General features: G+C 36.2%; 1 protein-coding gene across 1 annotated transcript in view; it reads right to left on the bottom strand.

Moving 5' to 3' along the window:
* The window catches only part of LOC103546271 (protein eyes shut homolog), a 1,017,652-nt gene that overhangs the window by 669,307 nt on the left and 324,415 nt on the right, over positions 1–23,930 (bottom strand). Inside the window, exons 14-15 of the mRNA XM_070583910.1 lie at positions 7,821–8,013; positions 4,629–6,374 (exon numbers count right to left, since the gene is read on the bottom strand). Of these exons, the coding sequence (XP_070440011.1) occupies positions 4,629–6,374; positions 7,821–8,013 (1,939 nt within the window). The remainder of the gene's footprint in view (positions 1–4,628; positions 6,375–7,820; positions 8,014–23,930) is intronic.

Genomic DNA, 23,930 nt, shown 5'->3' on the forward strand with positions numbered 1-23,930 from the left:
TAAAAACTTGATTATTTTGATCTAATATGAATAAAATAATTAAATATGCTTTCTGAAATGTTCTTTCTCACTATAAGCAAATATTTGTGAAAATATTTTATTCTGGCTATAAAATATATAATCAGCGTAAAACTTTTAGAAAATAAAAATAAATATTAAAACCATATCTTTAATGTTTTGGAAGAATGCTGTGGATGCATATGTGGGGGGTGCATGTACACATGATTTTGCAAATATATTGTATATGTGCTTTATCACTTCTGGTTAGTAGCATGAGAGGAGAAATTCTCCATGTCAATATTTATTTAATAAATCCACTATTTTAGGACATGGCCGTTTCCAAATATTTACTATTTTAATAATACAATTTGGGGTATATTGATACTAATTTCCTAAAATTGAAATTATGATATTTAATTTTTTCAAAATTATTGCTGGCAAGTAATCCTCCAGGAAGATGGTGCCCATCTACTGTCCCCTGAGTAGAGAGAGGATTTTCACCAGTTCAGAGGATTACCATTGAAGAAGACAAAATGGATAAAATTTGTATCTCATTTTAAATTTGATATGCATTTTCAATTGCTTCTGATGATTTTTAAATATATTTTTACTCTCAATAGCAAATCATTTTATTTATTTGAGAAGTCAGCTTTTCTTCTTTGATCTGAGAGAGTACTTTACAATGACGTTTATCTTATGAGGCAATGCATTTTTGCAGATATTTGCTTTAACAATGTTTATAACCATTTTTCATAATATAACCTTAGAAGGGTATTAATTTTAGTTATTCTACTATAAAATGTACTCTTTATCAACATTTTATTTGTGTATTTCTATTTTTGCTTTTAGGCTTAAAAAGTTCCATTTAGAGGGCCAGCCCCGGTGGCCTAGTGGTTCCGTTTGGCATGCTCTGCTTTGGTGGCCCAGTTTCTGGGCATGGACCTACATCACTCGTCCGTTAGTGGCCATGCTGTGGTGGCGGCTCACATACGAAAAGAGGAAGATTGGCAGCAGATGTTAGCTCAGGGTGAATATTCTTCAGTGACGAAAAATTTCCATTTAGAGATCAAATAAATATTGACACATTTTATTTGGATTATCTAATGTTTTATTTTGCAATTTTATCTAGCTGGTCTTCATAGGATTTATTCTGGTATAAGATGTAGAGGAAGGGTTTTCAAAATGACAGAATGTGCAAACACAATTTAGTAAATATTAAAATCTTTATCAAAGCAAATTTCCCCTTTTTTTGTCTAACGTGTATTTGGGCTTTCTATTCTATTTCCTTTTACTGATGTTCCTGTAATAATATAATAATAATTTGCTATACTTTATTTTAATATATTATGTAAACATACACACTCCCTTACTGCCATTCCTAGCCAACATCTCCCTAGCTATTCTCTTGCACGTTAAAATGACTTAATCAAGTTGTGAAGATTACCTCCCTTGAAGTGTTTGAAATTGCTTTATAATTTTCAAATGTAGTATTTATGTAATGTTAAGAGCTCATATTTCTGAACTTTAAATAAGAATATCATATCTCCATTTATGTATTTTTAAGGTATTCAATAAATTTTATCTTTTAAGCTTTGTCCTGTATAGTTTTAAATATCACTAGTTTGTATTTTCAGTTAATTAGAGCATTTTTCCATTATGTTACATAGATGGTATGTAAGAAATACGTGCATATGTGTGTGTAAGGCATTTTGACTTGTCTATGAGCATAATGAGCATAATGGAATTACCTCTTCTGTTTCAACATTAAGAATGACATTGAATATTTTTCTGAGCTACTTATATTTTGTTATGTTTGAGAAATAATAGTAGGTGCTGAAAATATTTGGAGATAATGTAAATTCCTTAGAATAGAAAAAAAAGAAATGTTCTTTGTACACTATAAATTGAGTGTCAAAATCTTTTACCTAATGATGTGGTAAATTATATTATTAAATATCTTCCTTGACTCATCCTTCTATTCTTGGAAAATTTACTCCTTTGACATTTGCCAGGATTCATTAATATTGCACTGGATTTTTTTAAATTTAGAATTTCTCAACTATGATTGGAATAAATGGAACTCATACAAACTTTTTCATTTCTGTACTATTTTTGTTATCCATTGCTATTGGAGAATATTTTGATCAAGAGTTTTGGCTGTCTCTTTTACATACTTTCCAAATAACTGATAGAAAAAATAGAAAGTTATATTGCTATAGGAAAATAATACCAAACTGCTAGAAATTTTTACTCTTTTTCTCTTAAATGTCATTTGCTTCATGACTTAAACCAAACCACAAAGACGGGTCTCGTTATGAGGACAGCTGAGAAAGACAACTTTGATTCAGCTTAATAGAGCTGTCCCTATACTACAGAACAAGCAATCATGTACTTTAAAAGTTACACAAAACTCTAAGAAACATATTGATAGAGGTAGCTCCAAGAGGCCTCACTCTGCTAATCATAAGAGGTTGCTTAGATTTCATTTCTTCTCAGTGACCCAATGAAATATGAGGAATCCACCAGAGCAAGGGAGCCCAGAATTCCAGGCTTTCTAACATTTATACTTTTCTAGCATGGAAGTAGTGGGGAAGAAATAATACCCAGTCAATGGTCCACTTTAGAAACATACAAGGAAATTCTCCCTGCATCCGTTACACGCTCATTCTATATTTTCACAGTATCATGGAACCTAGTTAAGATTTTAGCACCACAGGCCATTCTACTATGGCCTACCTCACTATTTCTTACATGAAGACATTAGACTAGATGCATTTGTAAAGATCATTCACAGCACTGAATGGGTTTGACCAATGGGAAGCAACAGCAGGAGACTGGAAGACAAGATGAGAGTGAGGTTAGGTATGTATCTCCTGGTCTCCCCTGCTTGGCTTGCCTTGGAACCCCATGTTTCTCCCTCCTAAAGGCCATAGCATAGCTTCTGTAAACTGGCAACTTTCCTCTTTAGATTCTTGGTCCTGAAGACTGCTCTTTCCTTTGTCTCTTATGTCTAGGTGTAGCAGTGGCATTCTGTCATTACTAGTCCCTTCAGAATCATACTATCCCTGATTGTTTTCCTTAAATTCTACCCCTATTTTAGCAAATAATCCGTCTGTTAAACTCTTCCCAAATATTCAGTTGGAGTGTGCTATTTCGTGATATGACACTGACCAACACAATAGGTGAACGTATTGGAAAATGTCAGCAAGTGCCTTGTAAATGATTGATTATGATGTCTAAAATGATTAGGGAGGCAAATGAAACTGGAAGACTAGGAGAACCGGAGGAATCAAAAGTATCAAAGAGTGATTGCAGTTGAATGAGAGGATGGGAAAAATGGAAGCTTACAAGGATTAGTTCATAAAGGGAAAACCTAGGATTTGATTTCCTGGAGATGGAGAATTTGTGTCCTGATTAATTTCGATGAGTGGCTATGGGGTGAATTTTATGAGAGGAGAAAGCGTAACTCAGCTGCATTTACTAAGACCCTTATATGTGAGAAGTCATGTATTCGGCATTGCCAATGAGTTGTAACAGTTCTACACCAAGCTATCATCCTGTAAAAGTACAAGGAGAATACCATATTTAAATTTGTAATTAAATTATTATGCTATTTTTAGAAACTTTGTAAAGAAAATCATATCATATTGGACATACCAAATATAATGATTTGGTCTTTCATAATACTGAGTTGCCAGCCATAAATTACACACCTAAATATTTTTAAAGATTGATACAATATGTGCTTCTTCTGAAGCATACACACGTAACCACACAAAACCTGTAAATTTCTCATTGAAGAAAAATTAACTTCATTGCTACAAAGTTACACTTGAAATTCCACAAGATAGAAATTCTTTAAATAATGGGAAAAAATCCTCTCCTTTTGCTAAATACAATTCTTTAAACTTTTTTTATACTTTCCAATTTGATAGTAATTACAAGGGTTGAGAAGATTAGTAATTTCTAAAGTGCTTTAAGGTAAGAACTAAGTTATCTAAGAAAAGAGTCTTTTCATTAATTATTTCAAGACAGAATTCAAATTCACACATGGAATATTATCTTGTTTTAACTTTTATATAGTGTTTTTGTTAAATAAAGGATATGAAGTTAACTTATATTCTGAGTTATATATAATGAAAGCATCACAGCTTTGCATTAAAAAAAATGATTAAACATACTACGTAGGCTGGTAAAACCCAAGCTCTTGATTTCTTCAACTTTCCCATTAAAAAAAAACTAGCACTGAAGAAAGTGGTAGATAGTGTGCAGTATATTGTGTTCAACCTGACAAAGAAGCTATTTCAAGAAATGAGAATAATAAAAGTTATTCCTAAACTTTGAAAGATCCATTGTAATGAATTGCACTAGTTCAGTTTCTGATTGCTTGCCAGCAGTGTAGCCATCTCCAACACACTCCTGTATTGATCTGGTAGCCTTTGTGGCAGTGCGTAAAGAATAACCATCTGTGTCAGGGACAACAGCAGGTGCCATCTCCATTGAACTGGCTGCTGCCCTGATTACAAAGAGGCTGTTTAGAGCACCTGGTGACCACGACAGGCTCTTTCTTCTCTATAGAAAAGAAACTCATTTCTAAAAGTTTACTGAACTGAAACTGAGAAACTCACCAGAAATCATCAGCTGACGAGGTGCTGGAATGGACTCCAGCGAAGGCAAAGTAAGAGATCTAGTGATGGCAGGCGTCTGACTTGCAGCAGGAGACTCCCAATCATGCACGCTAGGCTGAAGTTCCCATTTGGACCATTCTGAAGAAGTTCTGACCTCTTGTTTTAAATCAGATGTTAAGGTCAGATAATCTGTATAATATGTCCAATCTGGCGCAAGAACAGACGTGAGGAAAGAGGTCTGTACCGGAAGCGATTGAGTTGCTGAAACTGTATAAAACGCAACATTAGAGGTTACTTCTGAAAGATCAGACCTGGAGTCCATGTACGGTGGCAGGTTGTTTTTAAGCTCACTTGAATGCCTAGTTTCTGGATGGCTTGGTAAGTTTAATTCAAAATCTAGAGACCTATCACTTGTGTGAAGTTTGAGCTGTTTATGAGATCCTCTACTCTCGTGCACAGCCAGCAAATTGTCTTGATTCAGTACCTCAGTGGGACCCATAGTTATTCCATATTGTCCTATTTTCAATAGTTTTAAAATGTTTTCTGATACTGAAAGATCCTCAGTCAGTTCTGAAGTCAAATCAGAATTCAGCAGGTCTGAGGAGACAGTTTGTGAAGGGACAATGGATAAACGAGTCTTATCCAAACATAAATTAGCATCCAAATTAGTTGATAGGGCAATGGAGTCTTCCACGGATGGGGTTGAAATTCTTCTTTTTGTACTCTTTTTAGAAGGAAATGAGGATGACACTTCCATGAATGCCACTGATGGCATTATTTCAGTAGCAGAAGAAAATGAATGCCCAGAAGTAATAGTTTGAGTTCTCATTAGTGCATACCAGCTGGCTAATATCTCTGAGTTCATCCAGAATGTCTCATAAAAGTGGGACTGTTTGCTATGCAAAACTTGATCTGAGAATTCATGAGAGGATTTTATTTCAGTCATAGAACATGTTGCACATGTTTGGCTTAATTCACTTAAAGAATCAGCAGACTGTGATTTGATGTTCGTGAGTCTCTGGTTGCTAGATGCTTCAGTAATAACCTGATATTCACTGGGAATGGAGTCTTGTGTAGTGAATCGGTGCAAAGCCGATGAGTTTACGATGGCTACCTGTTTGGATATAATTACCTTAGCAGGAGAGATGGGAGGCATTGAGGAGCTCAGCAATCTCCAGTACTCTCTTCTTGAAATTAAGGAAACAGCTGAATATTCTTCAATACCCTCTTGAGCCCCCATAGAGACAACTGGAGGTGCACCTGTGGAAGCAGTTTTGAGCAGAAATCCATGGGAGAGTAATGAGTGTCTGTTTAACTCAACACCAGCTCCCAGAATGCCACTAATTACTGAACTCATTGTAGTAGCTGATGAGGCAACAGACCGATCACTCTCAAATAATAAAGACTGTGTGGGAAAAATAAAATCTGTCATTGAAGAGATGATAAATGGGGTCCTCTCTCCCCTATCGAGGAAGAAGAATCGTGGTGTGGCTGCTGAAGCTTGGATAGGCAGATGTGGTACAGATGTTTTGCCCCAGACAACTTGCGCTGGGCCGGGAACACCAAAATTCAAAAATCGAGAAGAGGAAACATCTGTGGAAGAAGGAAAACTGTGTTTTGCTAAAAGTTCTTTAGCGGCAATCACATCTTTGAGTAAATATCTTTCAAAGGATATGCCAGTACCTAATGCCGCCAGACCAGTGGTTGGGAGAACATCATGCTTGAAGATGTCTGTCTGTTTTGGACCTTTAGAGAGGCAAAGGCAAAAAGAAAGAAAGAATCAGAAAAATGAATTAAAAATGAACAGCTTTGGCCCTGGGCTGAATCTTCTGCAAATTGCACTGCTACCTTGCACTCATCATATGCAGACAAATAAGGCTCTGTAAATCATATTTCTAATAAAAGGGTTTGAAAAAGTTTAGTGACTTCACAAACTTCACACCCCAGGGGAGGGCCAAAATCAGAACAAATGGTGTTACATAGAATCAGCAGATTCCAAACCAAATCACTCCTTCAAATTATAAAACGTGAAAATTTATGACTCTGTCACTGATAGAATCAATGGATATTTGACCCATCGGGTTAGAAATGCGAGAAATACTATTTTACTTTCTAAATAGGCAAAATATTCTTTACATTAGATAACATATTTCACCTTAATTTTTTAAAAGAAGAGAAATTATATAGACAAAATATAGAGCAGTCTACCTTTCTACTTATAATATCCAATAGCCTTCAAAAAATATTTTTTCTTAAGTAACTGATAGATTATTAAGGGCTATAATTCTCAATCTGATTGTCCTGAGTGACATTAACTATATGAAGAGTGAATTTGGAATTTAAAATATGATATACTATTTATAATATGACATTATTTGATTTATTAAACTAAATAATAAGACATATCAAAACATGCTCGAGTGGCTGGCCCCATGGCCTAGTGGTTAAGTTCGCGCGCTCCGCTTCCACGCCCCAGGGTTTTGCCAGTTCGGTTCCTGGGCACGGACATGGCACCGCTCATCAGGATATGTTGAGGCAGTGTCCCACATGCCACAACCAGAAGGACCCACAAATAAAAAATATACAACTATATACTGGGGGGATTTGGGGAGAAAACCAGAAAGAAAAAAAAAGAAGAAAATTGGCAACAGTTGTTAGCTCAGGTGCCAGTCTTAAAAAAAAAAACAAACAAACACATACTCAAGTTATCAAACTACTTCACAATAGGAAAAAAGCAGAGTTTTAAAAAAAATCTGGGTGTTTTCTCAATAAGTTTATAGGAATACGAATTTACATATAGTGATTCAGAGGATATTAAATAAAGACAGAATGAGGTAAGTAGTACAAGGCCCTTTTAAATAAGTTTTACTGATAGATAAAACAAAATGATTTACTGATAGTTGAAACAAAATAAGCTGGGATCAGGGTCCAGTGATTTACCTAAATTTACAGATCAGAATACAGACTATTAATGAACATTTTTTTGCACTGTTCCAGAAAGAATATTTATTAGCAAAGGACATCAATATTTTTAAAACTTAAAATATAACCAATAAGAATTCTAAGATAATTTTACGCTCCTGAAAAACCATCTATCTTAAAAAAATAAAGATGGAAATGTCAGAAGATATGTTTGAATACACAACTTTCTCAAATTCAAACTTCTCCATATCTTACTCTCATCTTACTCACCTTGATCAACTGGGTAAGTATCCATGGTGGTCCATAGTCTTGGAGACCCTGTGCGTGGAAAGCTGTGGACTGCAGTTGCAGGAGCGGGCACTGTATGTGTTTGTGTGGAAATGGTATCTGTTCTTGCAGAGATGGGAGGTAAACAGGTGATTCTCCTTCTTTCATCACCACAAAGAAGCCCAATGGAGCAGGTCTGCAAATGATAATTACCATAATTAAGCTCACACTTGCTCTGTCCCTGAGAGAGGATTTCTTAAGTTAGTTTTGAGGTCCATTTGGATTTTCATAGTCATATTAGATAGCTCAAATTATCACCTTATTTTGTTGGAAAATGAAATTTCTACAGTAAATTTTACCTATGTTTCAAATTAATTCAATCTCTCAAATTTTGGATACACTCAATTGAATGCCTAAATTTATTATTAATTCCTCTAATTTTAAGTTAAAATACTTCTGTACATTTGCTTTGAGGATATTTTTTCCAGTGAAAGATTTGTACTGTATGGTAGTCAATCTGGATTTAAATGCTCAGTTACGAATTATAAACTTTTCTGCTCTAAATGTCATATTTAGTTGAAAGCTAATGTAAAGTGAAGCATCTACAACAGATAATTTAAACACATTCTCTAGTGATGTTTGAGTCATTTTAATTTGTATTGGCTCACAGAGCAATGTTCCTTACATGCTTTAGTTTGATTTGAATAGCCTATTTCTGTATATACTTATAAAATAATTTCCATATAAAGAAATTGTCTTTGGCTCATAGGAAAGAGAATGTTGATGCATGCATAAATAAGTGCAAATGGATCAGAGACTCTCTTTAAATGTAGTCAATTTTTTTTTTATACTATGGAAGCATTTTGAACTTTAAGAAAATAGAATTCAAATATTATGTTAAAATACAAACACAGACCTATTTCCTAACATCAAAGACATATTCAATAGGTATCCCTGTTTCACTGTTTTAGTACTTGTCCAAGACTGTAACTAATTTGCACAAAATGTAAATTTTGCTGGATATCCTTTGTTTCGGTTTGCTTCACAGTCATATCCTCTTTAGTGACTTTCAACTGACACCTGAAAGTATTTACAAAGGGCAAGGGATTCTTGATATTATGCAATTGCTCCATAAATCTAACATAAAGAAAATCGTAAAAAGTAAGGCTAGAAGTGATAGAAAAAAAACAAGAAAAAATATGTGTTACGATTCCACACTTTACAGACCAAGAGATTTGTCTTTTCTCCACTCAAGGTAAGCAGTAAGCCTGGAAAAACTTCACAGATTAACGAAAATGCACACAGAACTAGGTGAGAGACTAGCATGCCAAGACACTAGCTTACAGGGGAACCGTAGCTGTTGGACAGCTCATAAATATTTGCATGGTCTTGGTCAGCATTTTCCTACAGAATCACAGTCAGAAGCCATCGTTAACCACCTTGAGAAATCACCACGTGGTTAAGGGATTCTCAAAGGCCCTGTAAGCAGCAAGTTCTCTCTGTCAGCATAACTACACAAGAATCAGTTTTCCTTGATGTTCATTAGATCAAAACCTGGTAGAATTAGATGATTCAAATGTGTAATGACACTAGGCTAAGATATTGCCATGAGAATGATCCAGAATGCTTGATGTTCATTGATTAAAGCTACCTATCCTTAGACAACTTCACATGGCCTGCCAACATTTGTGTCAATGATTTTGATGTGTTCTCTAATAGTGTGGACTCTTATATCGTTGGATATGTTAATACATTCATTCTTCCAGGTGACACTTTAGTCCAGCAGCCAGGAAGCCATACTTTCTCTTTTCTATGTTGCGTGCCTAGGCTCACATCCATTATGTGCTGTTCTTAGAGTTTAACTCTCAATGGTGAATTTATTTTTCTAATTTTGAGCTTGATAGGGAACATCTTGTTATACTCCCAAGTGCTAGCAATGCAAACTTATCACCTTTTTTTAATTAAACGTTTCTCCAAGTAGATTTTAATGGTTTGAACTTTTCTCTCTCTGTATATATACACATACATCCCAATGCATGCCACCACAACGTATCCCTAGAGAAACTTCCATGTTTTCCTTATTTAAATCTCAAACCACATGGCAAAGCTTATTGCACGTTCACTAAACTATCTCCACTTTCTGTTGGACTATGTCCTTCGGTCGCTCTTGTGTTTATGTGAGACCATGTGACTTCCTTCTAACCAATGAAATGTGAATGGTCACGAAGTGTGCTATTTACAGATTGATCCATAAGAATCTGCTATGTGTGAAGCTCTAGCCTCTTCCCGTAGATGGTAACCCATACAAACTTTTGTTAAAGATAGGGGAGCCGCAAGAAGGAAGTCGCCTACGTCACTACATGTCTATTTAAAGGAAAATATCTGAAATCAGACGCACTCAGTTGGATTTTATATGAATGAAAAATAAATTTATATTATATTAATTTAGTGAGATTTTGGACGTTATTGCTATGGCAGCTAGCATTCCACTAACATATCAATCTTTGCCTCATCTGGTCTTTCTGATAATATTCTTTGTTAGCTACAAGAAAATTAAACCAAAATAAACATTTCATACGTGGCTGGCCATCTCTTTTTCCATAACTGCTCAATTACACTGAATGATATAGGCATTGCAAATATTTAACTTTAATTCATTAAACCTTTAATTTTGTATATTTATTTCTTAAATTCATGGTTACCATAGTTTATTTATTTTGCCAATATATCTTTCATTCATTCATCTGTCAGTGTGCATTGAGTGCTTATCGTGGGCAGCATAATGACTTACTCACTGATATTTATTGAAAACTTAATATCTGATAAGATGATGATAGTCATTTCTACAAAACTTCATGACTTTTAAAGTATATATTTTTCTTTCTGAATCTGTATTTGAAAAAAACAAGGCAAATAGGATCTTTTGAATCAGAGCTTTATGAGAATATGGTCATACACTTTTCCATGGACATTGTGTCACTCTCTATGTCTTATCTCAACAAATATTAATTGATCAATTTCTGTCAGTGACTGTTGTAAGTATTAAGCATGAACTAGTCAAGAAGATGCGAAAAGTTTCTCCCATCAAATAGCTTGTATTTTAGTAAAGGAATCAGAATGAATCAATTAATGCCAATTAGTAACAAGTGGCTTAAGAAAATTTGTAAGATAAATAATAAGGAAAAACAGGCAGGGCTGTTTTTGAAGGAGTGGTCAAGGAGTCTTCTTTGATCGGGGCTCTGAATTAACGTGAACGTCCGAGGCAAGAGCATTCAAGGCATACAGACCGGTAGTACAAAGGCCCAGAAGTGGGAACACGCTTTGTATGTTTGAGCAACAGCAAGTTGGGCAGAGTGGACGGAGGATATGGTAAGGCCATCAGTGGATGGAAGTGAGGTCACAGACGTGGCCAGGATCATGGAAGATAATTTGTTTCTTTGTTTGTTTATTGTTGAATTTGGACTTAATGCTGAGAGTGATGGGAAGTTTTGGGATAGTTAATATTTAGAGCAGGAAAATGACATGGTATGCTTTATATCATGAAAGGAATTCTGTAATGCTATGAAGATTATAGAGTCCGAAGGGAGTTTGGACGTGAGGAAAGGATGGAAGCTGGGACACCAGTTGGAAGCTAGCCCTAATCTAAGCAAGAGATAAAATACATTGATCTGGAGTGGAAATGGTAGATACAGTGAGTAAAGGTTACTTTCAGGATATATTTAGAAGGCGGAGCCTTTGCTATATGCTGATAGACTAGATGTTTGGAGTGGAAAAAAAGAAGTTTAATGACGATTCCTAGGTTCTTCCTCTCAATGGGATGAGTAGTGGCGCCATTTACTAATTTGAAGAACACCTGCAAAGACAAGTTAGGGATTGGAGTTAGATCAAGATTTCTGTTTAAACACTTTAAATTTGAGAGGCTTATTAGCTATCCAGAGATGATGTAGAGTAGGAAATTGGGAATATGAGTCTCTACTGTGGCAGAATTACCCTTAACTCATTTCAGTTAAGTAAGAAAATATGATTTAAAGAAAACCAGTGTTAACCCATAGCCCTTTTCTCCAATTCTCTAGTCACAAGCTGGAAAATGGCACAGCCACAATTCATACATAGGTAATGAGGCTCCAGAACCCACACTCACAATCACCATGCTATATTTTTGCCTCTTGCTACATCTTCAACATTTGCTATGACAGTTATGCCCTATAGTTGATTATTTGAGATAATAAAATTAAAACATCCTTCTACTCTAACACCCTGTTTAAAATACACCACTATCAGTTAAATTTAACGATCTTAAACAATGTGTTAAGATCTGAGCAAACCATTGTCTACTATTGAAATGTTTACCACCCCAGTCGGTTATTATTTTTCATTCCATTGACAGTAACAATTGAAGATATAATGTTATACTTCATCCGTATTTTCTACTTGAAATGATGAGTATGTAATACAAAAAAAAAAAAAACTCAGTTTCATATCAATCTAACTCTGTGGTTTAATCTACTTTCCTCAGAACTGGTGGGCCAAATTTACCCTATAATGTTTACTAAAATAATTGATAGCTTGAATTTTTCTAACACAATCAAAATATAAATTACTAATAGATTTCACTATTTATATAGAGAACTGTCTACATAATTTGTGGAGACCACTGCAAATGAAAATATGGGGCCCCTTGTTGAAAAATATTTCAATATTCAAGTCAGCAACAGCAGAACATTAGACCAAGTGTTGTGTGTGTTGGGGGATGGGGTGTTCTAATGGTGGGGTCTTGTACAGTTCACAGATCACATACCCATGATGTTGACCTGCAAATATATATTCATTTTGCCAGACTATATAACACTGGATCTACCCCCTTGTAGCTTGATACTCTTCACAAATTGGCTCAGAGTAATGTTTGCCTTCTTCAAATGAAATATCTTTTTGATAATTAGAAGAAACATTTCAGATGATTGGTACGCTAAAATTCATGACACGGTTTTCCTTGTAGAATCATAAAGGAAACATCAGGCAGAGGAACCAAGAGAAAGTAACCAAGTAAATCAGTTTCTAAGGATAGGCTTAGTTCCCCATCAATTATAGTTCTAAGAAGGGATAAACTCTTCCCAGGTCCGTAGACAGTGAAACTTTCAGTTCATCTAATTGGAGTTATCATGTGTCATTAGGGAAGGTTCAGTAAACTGAAGTTCTCTTCGAATAATCTCTGCTTTTTAGCAAACGTTTGCATCATTTCCAAATCTATAAAAATTTCATTACCTATATTTTACTACATAAAGTTCTCAGGTCACAAGTTACAAATCACTGGCCGGTCACAAGAACAATAACCAATGGTTTACATCTAGTTAGTATACTTCTCCTGTAACTTGTTAGTTAGATAAGGGGGGAAAACAATTACAAGGTGAAACTTTATTCCCATCCTGTCTGTGGTAGGCAGAATTAGAAATTCTAAGATAGATCCAAGACTTTCTGCCCACGCCAACCACCCCAACCACCAGCGTATAGGCCCTGCATGATACACGATGGACTTTACCCCATGGTTAGGTTAGGCAATGTTCCATGGTAGAGTTGACCTTAAGAAAGGGAAATTATATAAGCCCTTTAAAAGCAGAGTTTTCTCTGGCTGGTCACAGAGGAGGAGGCTAGAGATTTGAAGTATAAGAAGAATTTGAACCCCATTGCTGGTTTAAAGATAGAAGGAGTCACTTGGCAAGAAATTCAAGTGACCTCTAGTTGTTGAGAGCAGCTCTCAGGCACAGCCAGCAGGGCATCAGGGAATTCAGACTCACAACCAACCGGTGGTTATTATTGAACTGAATTCTGCCAACGACAGAAATAAGCTTGGAAGCGCGCTTTCCCCGCAATCTGTAGATGAGGATTTAGCCCAGCTGAGACACCATGTCTTCCCTTTGTCTTCTCAGCCTACCTGGAGTAGTTTCATGCTGTCAATAATCTCTACCCACCTCACTATCCTCTGGTTGCATCTCCTCTCCTCATTTGCCTCTGTAACCAATTCCCTTTACTGTAAATACTAGAAATGGTTTCTGTTGTCCTGGTTAAGACACTAACTGACTCAGTGTTGCTGTTCCATAGAGCATCCTTGGCAGATTTCTGTATGCACTTATCTAAGGGGAGCAGGAGATGAAAGATAAGGTGGGTGTCAGCCTGAAAGCAGGAATAACATTCTGAAGATTGATATCATGCACCCATAATGATAGAAAAGAATCTATATTAATGATCAGAGATCAAATGTTAAGAATACTTTGGTATAAAATATGTAATATTGAGATATTTTTGTGCTATGCAATTGGGCTAGATAAATATTTTTTCATTTTCAGTTTTTCAAAATTTTTTATATAAAATCGACATATATAGGCCATGTCAATAATCAGAACTGTTAATAGTATGACTCTATGCCAACTTGGCTTATATGTCTTTACCAGCATATTAAAATTAAAATGCCTCTAGGCAGTGGACTATGTTTGTTCCCCTCTCCCCCGAATGGCCAGGGCTAGGATGATGTCTGGTGAATAGTTATGTAGCTGGTGCCAGTAAACATTTGTTGGAAAAATTAAGGGATGACATTCCTTTGAACACACGTTTTTATTAACTACTTGTAAAAGCCACTTCTTTTTCCCCTATCTAGGCAAACGTTCTGGAATAGAGATTCAACAATTCTTCTACACATTCCATTCTTTCTTCAAGCCATTCTAATCCAGCTTTCATGTCACGTCACTGAAAATATTCTTGTGAATTTCCAGAAATACAATCACACTGTTAAATTCGAGACAGAGTTTTTGGTCTCCTTCTTATTCAAATTCTCAAGAATATTTAACAGAATCCACCACTGTCTTCTGAAACATTCAATGTCTCTCAGTTTTCCTTTCTCTCTCCCTACTTCTCAGTCTTTCCTCTTGGCTGCTTCTTCTGGTCTTGAATTTGAAATTTCTTGGGGCTTCATCTTCAACCTTTTCTCTTTTCTTTCTACATTTTCCCCAGAAGTGCTGCCATCTATTCAAAAGACTTTTCAAAAGGCCAACTATTCAAAAGATATCTATACATTGATGAGTTCCAAAATTATATCTCTACTTCACACCTCTCTGCAGTATATTCCTATAACCAACTACTCATTTAGCATCAGTAGTTAAATATCTCATGGGGAGCTTAAAGTTCACATGGGCAGCATTACAGAATTGAGCTGCTGATTCAGCCCATTTTCCTCTAACTAACCATCCCCTCCCAGTAAATGTACTAGCACCATTCTATCACTCAAGTTGTCTTTTATTTCTTGCTCTCTCCTATCTAACACATCTACACAATACCATGTCTTCCTAATTCTTCCATAGTATATTTTAAATCCAATCTTTTACTCTATTTGCTTTGCCACAACCATAGATGAAGCCATCAATATCTGGCTATTTTCTTCACTCTTATTTCTACCCTTCTTCCAGACCCTTCTTCACAGAACAGACATGATATTTGAAACATCTGAGTAAGGTCACATACCTCCTTTATTGAAAAACTTTCTCATACATTTCTATTACATTTGAATAAAACTCAAACTATTTGCTGTTCTTTGTGACTCCCTACATAATCTGATGCTGCCACTTCTGCAGCCTGATCTTCTCTCTTGTTCCCACCATACCTACCATGCTCAACTCATATTGTCTAGTCTTCACTTCCCCATTTTGGGCAAGGTCTTTTCCTGCTCATGACTCTCATATACATTGATACATCTGACAGCACATCCATACGCTCACTCTTCCTTTAGATTATATTTTCTCATCCCTAATGTAACAACTGAAGTGCCCGCTCCTTAGAGAGATCTTCTCTGCCACCTACATTATTTTTCTCTCACTGTAACTTTCTCTTTTCCTTCAGAATACTAAGTACAATGTGAATTACATTTTTATTTGTCTATTACCTTGATTTATATGTCTTTCCTTGGATACTATAAGCACTACCAGGCAGAAGTCCATGTCTGCTCCATTCTGTACTCTACTCAGCACACTATATGCTGCCAGCCAATGAGTGTTTACTGAATGAATATATGACTAATATTCACAAAGTTGTTTCTATAAATTAAAGTGGTTGTGCTTGCAAAATATATAAGTATTTTCACCTACAACTTGTTTAATTGATGTTTAAAACACAAAATGACCCTTCAGATGCCTTTAAATTACAAGAAAAACAAGCAACCGAATATGAGAATCCAACAGATACCAGTCTTGACTTACGGGGTGATTAAGTTTACTCTGAACAATGAAGACTCAAATCATGTGACTAGCTTGTCATGAGGCCAGAGATGACGGAGGAAAAATAAGTGCAATTAGCGCTTATACTTCCCCTTTGTGTCCTCTGCATTAGAGAAAAAGAATTTCTCCCTTTTCCAGGGTCTCTTGTTAAGGAATGCTAATGCTGCTGAACAAAGATGGGCTAGGGACAGTGGGTAAGTTCTTTGAAATTTTAAGAATGGGAAAACTAAGTAAGCTCAAAGTCATTTAGCAACATCCATACACCACATTTAAAGATGTATGAAGTAGCTCCTGGGCTTTGGGTACTTAGAAATATAGAGCCCTGAGTTTTTCTGTTGCTTAGTAAGTCACTGGAGGGGAGACGCAAGCTGGTAGAAGAAAAGGTCCCATTACCTCTTGTGCTGGGTGGATTTCCTGGGGATAATGACTAGGGCATTGGCCTACGGAACATCATGGATGCTAGTCTCCCACAAATGGTACCTTCAGGCCAAAAACACTCTCTGCAGAGTAGCTTTGACCGTTTTCAGGACAACTATTATAAGCTAGAGAAGGCTTATGGGAAAAATCACTCACAGAACATTGTTTTTTTCCCTTTCTCTTTTCTTCTTTCCTTCCTTTCTTATTTTTTCCTTCTCCTCTCCCTTTCCTCTCCTCTCCTCCATCTCCTCCTCATCTTCCTGCTTCTTCTTCTCCTTTTCCTTCTTCTTCTCTCTCTAAGTGTATAACTCTGCAGAGATTTCTCTGTGATACACAGTTAGAGGGATTCGAAGGGGCAAGATTAGAAATCAAGAGACTTCCAAGCACCTGCAAGGCCTCTGCTGAAGCCCAAGTGCATGTGGAACACCACCCTTCTTGAAAAACTCCATCAGATGGGAAATCAGGATTTTGGAACAGGAGTCTTGTGAAATATCCATCGAATTTCCAAAATCTGAAGGCCATTGATGGTTTACATGATCAAAACCCTACACAGCCTCATATGAATCTTGTGATATAAAAAAGATGCAGCCTAAGGATTCCACTTCCAAAAATGAAAGGCTCCTCACATAGCATTGTTTGTGATAGGGCCCTCCGGAGCAGATGGGGATCATCTAAACTGGTTCTGTTGAGGCTAGGTCAGGGGTCCTACCTGGAGAAGTCAGTCTGATCTATGCATGTCCTTGGTACAAAGCATCCATCTTAATGGATATATATAGACAGTTCAACAGAGAGTGTGAATTATCCCTCTGCCTAGGCTGTGTGTGGCACTAAAGCTAAATGGATACTTGTATTTACTGTCTAATTCAAACATCTACCAAAAGTGTGCTGCACTTCTCAAGAATCTCATAGTGCTTGCATTCTTGTCTTCCCTCATGATGACTTGATAGCATACAACAGAAATTCTCATCCTCCAAAGGTGCATTTATTTATCTTCTTCCTTTTTTAAGACTGAGGATGTGGCTGAATGGGCTATCCATTCCTTGAACTTGATGCATCATGTTTATACCTTTCTCTCTCCCTCAAGCTTAAGCTAATTCATCTAGAAAGACTCCTGAGAATCCATCTTGGAACTCTGCAATGCGGACCTATTTTATATTAAATCCTAGGTTATCCACAATATCCTGTCATGAAAATTTTAAATGTCCTTCCTAGAGGAGGATGATATTGGTGATTTCTGGGAACATGACAGTGTGTGGCAAAAAAATCCTTCAAAATGCTTTCAAGTATGTTGATCACTTGCTGATTCAAATCAATTATTTTTCTCTATCTCAAATAAGGTTTAAGATAAGAACTAAAGTCCTAGACCATGAACAAAATCTATGCACCCATAATTCCATGAAGCTACGCAAAGTCTGAAGAATATTGAGAATTTGTGGAATTTTCACCCCATTTAAGTTTTATAGTGTGTGGCCTATATAACTGTGAGATAAGCACCTCCTTGGTGCCTGATAAGGAGGCCTCCACTTTCTTGAAGATAACTTTCTTTCCTCTCATTGAATTTGGCTACCAGATCTTCAAGGGGTTTGCTGTAGTCAAGATGTCTCTGAAAGCAGAAGTTCAGTGCTTTTCTATACAACTCTAATCTGCAGGGGCAACTTCTAGAGGACAAAAGAACAGAAGGATAAAAATATTGAGGACTGGACTGAATCAGACTTTTTTCCTGATCTGGCCAGAGGCAGATGTAAAATGAAAGGCAAGTGGAAAGACAGCTCAGAGAAGTCAAGGGTAATACTAGAGAGAAACGCTCAGACAACAGATATTACTGAAGAAAGTTAATGAGGCAAGAGGTCAAGAGACATTGTTTAGAGGCAAGGCCTCAAAAGTATATACACTAGGTGTAGAATACACGCCAGAGTTATCTTTTAAAAAAAAAGTCTGACCAGGGTATTTCTCAGCTTAAAAAATAGTCAGTGGGTTACTACTTTTCCTAGGAAAAAGTAAAAATGATTCAGCCTAGCACACAAAGTCACTGGCCATTTCTCAAAACTTACTCTTATTTTTTCCCACTTTTTCACATAGGCTATGCTAATTGCTACTTCATATATGGGGTTTTACTTCCTGATTCCTGCTGCTGTCACATATTCCCACCATGAACCTCGGTAACCTAGGTAACTCAAGTTTTTTGATTCAGCTCAACATTCTCTTGGAAACTTTTTATGTTCCCTGAATTTTTTTTCATACTCACTACTGTGCTTTCATGAAACATTGTGCAGACCTTAACTTGGCTATTATCTATCATATTGTGATTGTTGTTTGACATATTTTGCAACCCCTGGAGTCTATAGCTTTTTTAAGAGCAAAAATAGTCCTTAAATGTCAGGCTCAGTGTGTGAGATCACAGGTTAGCAAAGGATACTCTTAGGGAGCTTGTGGTCTCAGGCTATGTGAGGCTGCTTCATGATAACTGAAAGAAGAATATAATAGTTCTAATGAGTGGGAAACCCAAGAGCCTTTGATCTAGTCAACTCTGATTGATTAGAAATGTTGAACTGGAGTCTTGGGACAAGATCTTCATACTACTTGGTTTCCACTGAAGTTCACAGGTGACTTATTAAAAGACCCTGTGGACTACAAAGGGTCCATAATTTGAGGACCAAATTTTAATCACTAAATGAAAGGTCCCATTTGATAAATATTATACATTTAAAAATGAATTACACATACAAATTACTCAGAATGATGTACATAAATAGTATATTTCTAATACATTTATAATGAAGATAAACTTTTTTTCCTTTTTCTGTACTGCTAAATACATCTGCACATAAAAACCATAAATTACATTTTTGGACTTACCGATAAATTGGATTAAAACTCCCTTTGTAATAAATTTGGTCTAAATACTTTTCTACTGTTTTCACATTAAAAAAAAAAAAAACAACTAAAAGTTCAGATCAATTTTTGGAAATAAAACAACCCATATAGCAATAACCATATTATATTTTGATAGAATACATATATGAATAGGGTACCTCCACATTTTAAGTGGATGGTATTTTACTAACTTTCCACAATGAATAAGTTCAATTATATGTCAATTATTTTTTCTCTCTGGCATCCTAATCAAAGAGGTGCTAGTAATCTTCTTATGTATTAACTACATTTACAGATATTGGGCTTCAAAAAGCAGAAATAGTTTGGATTTTAAAGTTACAGGCTTGACTGTGATACAGTGCATTTTGGAAACACCATTGTATTTAATTTAAATTTAAATAAGTCATATTTGATTTAATTTAACTCAATAGAACAAAATTTAGTATCTACTCTGTGTCAGCCATCATAGCAGAATCACTTAATAACTATCATCGTGACTACAGGTGCCAATTAGCACTATGACTAATACAACTAAATCTCTGAGGTCCTAAAGTCAATGGGGTCCTCTAAATTGTGTTTCCAAATTCCCCTCTCACTGAAATCAGGCGTGTTAAAGATTTCCCTGAGACCAATGTCTGAATCACCAGTCCTAGAATTTGATGCCTGATTCAGAGCTCTGAATATGTATTAATAAAAAGCCACTAAAATATCTCAGAAGTCAAATACCCGGAGCAAATCCGCTATTCCATGAAGACTAGATGAAAGTAGCAGATACTGTAGGTTCACCATGGTGAACACCCAGGATTCCCCAATGGTCATTTGAGAGCTGGTAAGTAGAAAGCTAAGATTTTCTTTCTTACCACCAAATACCTATACCATTTAGGGCATCTTTCCTCAGGCACAGAATGCTAAACCATTGCTTAGTAGAAAAGACATTTATTTCATGATTATTTCCTAATTCCTGCAATGGAAATAATGTCTTCATTCTCCGAATCTCTATAATCTTTATTTATTTACACCTTATGCCACTCACCTCTTTCTAATCAGTTAGAGTTGTTTCTAATCATGTTTTATCTCCTCTTCATTTGTTTTAACTCCTTAATGCACATCTCAAATAATTTTGTTAATCCAAGTCCAATAATACACACATTCTAAGTGGTAAAAACATGTGTAGCAGCATGCTTTTTCTTTTTAAATAATACACCCTCACATCCTTCCATTTGCATTCCTTGTAAATAACCTGCAACCTTCCATATGTGTTCTCTTTGGGGCAGCTTCAACCTACAGCCAATCATTCTTGCCACACTTGTCACTCAGGCTTGCTCTCCTATTGGAACTCCTTCCTGAGCCAATTTAATCAAATCAAGTTGGGCTCTATACCTTTATTTTGACATCTATAGCATCTTGTACACACACCTCTACCAAAATACATTCATTAATAAATATCTTTTATTTGTCTCTCTCTCTCTCTCATTGGGCTCATTCTATACTACCCAAAACAGCTACAGTTGTGTGCATGACACACACCAATGATTCATCAAAACATTGATCATTTTACTCTTTCCTTTACCTGATATTTCATTTAAACATAAAGCTGGAATCTTTATTTTAAAACATCAAATAGGATGGCTTCTGAACACCAAGTGTATCTATTTTCTATAAATCCTGTGACAACACATGTTATCTTTCTCCCTTCAGATTGCAGTGGGCTGGGCTTACAGTTAGACTGCTTTGAAGCTGAGAACCTGCACACAACCCTCCCCTTACTTGGGAAATGCAAGCGCAAATGACATGAACACAGTTACGCAAAGTAAGACAGGAACAAATCAAGCACTAGGGTACAAGGACACCATCTAACACCTACAATACAGCAAACGCAGACAGCAGAATACACCGTGCTGCACGTCAGCGCCCCAGTGCTCGTGGAGACCGACAGCAACAGGTCTTCCTCTTTCCTAGAGATTGACTCTTTTCTTAGTATAATGTATTTTTAATTAAGTAAAAAATTAACTAGTCCAGGTCCATTGAGTATTAACAAAAAAAAAGCCTCCTAGGTCACAAGGGAAGCGCTAAAACCCCACTCTTTCTCAGTGGCAATGCCAGAAAAAGCAGGGAAACAGAGATTGGTTTCTATCATCAAAGAAGGGCAGTAGATGTGGGTTATCAGATTTCCTCCTGTGGCCCAGCCTGCATTTAATTATTTACAGAATAAACCTGCAGATGTAAAAAGCACAGTTATAATGTAAGAATCATGTGAAAGAAGAAATTTTGGTGTAAAAATATAAGAGAATTTTTGTAGGAATTAGATGAGTTAAATCTCTCTTTTAGTGCAGATTGCATTTGCCAAGAGAAATTTGAGCACAGCTCAGAGGAAAAAGATCCAGAACCCTAGGTGAATGCAGAATAAAACCTTCCCCACCTAGTTAGCGTGTATGGGTATAGTCTTTGGATTCACTGGACAAATTTAATTCTAACATTTACCAGCTACGGATAAGTGTTCCAACCTCTCTGGGTCTGTTTCCTCATCTGTACAATAGGGATAATAATGATTTTTAAGTCACAAGTTTGTTTTAAACATTAAGTGAGGCAATACATCCAAAACAGCCTGGCAAATACTCAAGGCTTCACAAATGATAACTAATTTTAATAGTGCCTTATGGTCAAGTGATATTTTAAATCACTTTAGCATTGCAGAAAGGAATCCATTCTATCTTTAATGGTGTACGGCACTGCATCCAATAGCCTTTGTATTGCAAGTTTATTATATGATAAACACCAAAATATTAATAGTCCCATCCATATTCTTTTTCATTTGATAAATAAAGATTTATTTAAAACCTATTATGTAGTATCAACCTTGAGAATAAAGATAAACAAGATGTGCATGGTTCCTGTTCTCAAGGAGCTTATTGGAGAGGAGACGAGTGGAGCAGAGGAAAGAGGAGGGGAGGGGAGGGGAGGGGAGACGGGAGGGGAGAGGAGACTGGAGAGGAGTGTTTGGTCACACATTAAATATATAGCCACACAAATAATTGATGCATTTTAGTTTTAACAATTGCTATGCAAAAAATTATAGAACCTTCCCTAATTGCTTATGAAAATTCAAAATGCTGCAGCAGTTTGGAAGACTGTTTAGCAGTTTCTTACATAACTAGACATACTTTTACCATAGGATCCATCAACGGCCCTCTCCCTGGTGTTTATCCAAATGCACTGAAAACTTATGAACATACTAAAACTTGCACACAGATGTTGATAGCAGCTTTATTCATAATTTCCAAAACTTGGAAGCAACCAAGATGTCCTTCAATGGATAAACTATGGTACACCCAGACGGTGGAATAATATTCAGTGCTAAAAAAAAACAAGCTATCAAGCCATAAAAAGACAGGGAAGAACTTTACATGCATATTACTAAGAGAAAGAAGCCAATCTGAAAAGGTTACGTATTGTATTATTCCAACCACATAACATTCTGGAAAAGGTAAACTAAGAAAACAGAAAAAGATCAGTGATTGCCAGATGTTAGAGGGGAGGAAGCAATGAACAGGCGGATCACAGAAGATTTTTAAGGCGGTGAAAATACTCTGCATGATACTATAATTGTGGATACATGCCATTATCTATTTGTCAAGACACCAAGAGTGAACGCCAATGCAAACGATGGACTTTGGGTAATAACGTGTCTGTGTAAATTCATCAATTGTAACAAATGTACCACTCTGGTGGGGGGTGTCGATAGTGGGGGAAACTATAGAATGGATTTTGGAATCCAGCCTATGCTTTTATTTTGGAAGGTAGTTCAATAATATCTTCTGCCCATATCTCTACCAATATTGCATAGTGATATCTATCTTAATAATAAATGAATAAAAGGCATGATGTAGAGGAAAGAATACCAATCTGTAATTGTGAGCATTTAAAATTCTGTGCCCAACTCTCCAATGGACTAAAAATGTTACCTTAAGTATGACTTATCACTTAACTCATCTACACCCTCATGCTATAGAGTTGGAAACTGAGGCTCAGAGAACTTTCTATCTAACTGAGGTCTAAAATGTTAAGCCTATTTTCCTTTGGGGCAATATACAATACCAAAAATATTCTAAGGTTCTACCAAATACAAACAGTACTCCACCAGCCATATTTAAGTAAGAAATAGATACATAAAGATGAGAGGTAGAAAATCATTATGCATAATATCTAAATAGCTCTAGGGGGTGGTCATAATTCCAGTCTAATTCATTTACCAATAGAAACGACTGTTCTAAGATGTTTAGATTACACATAATACCTGTGCCATATGTCCGTTATATAAAATGTAAAACAAGCTGTGGTTTTGTTTTTGCTGAGGAAGCTTAGCCCTGAGCTAACATCTGTGCCACTCTTCCTCCACTTTATATATGGGTCACTGCCACAGCATGGCTGATGAGCAGTGTAGGTCTGCACCCCAGATCCAAACCCATGAATCCGAGCCACTGAAGCAGAGCATGCCAAACTCAACCTCTATGCCACAGAACTGGCCTCCAAGTTATTATTTTTGATATTCTGCTTCTAAAAATAT

Source organism: Equus przewalskii, chromosome 19 (assembly GCF_037783145.1).
Source record: "Equus przewalskii isolate Varuska chromosome 19, EquPr2, whole genome shotgun sequence".
Taxonomy (NCBI): Eukaryota; Metazoa; Chordata; class Mammalia; order Perissodactyla; family Equidae; genus Equus; species Equus przewalskii.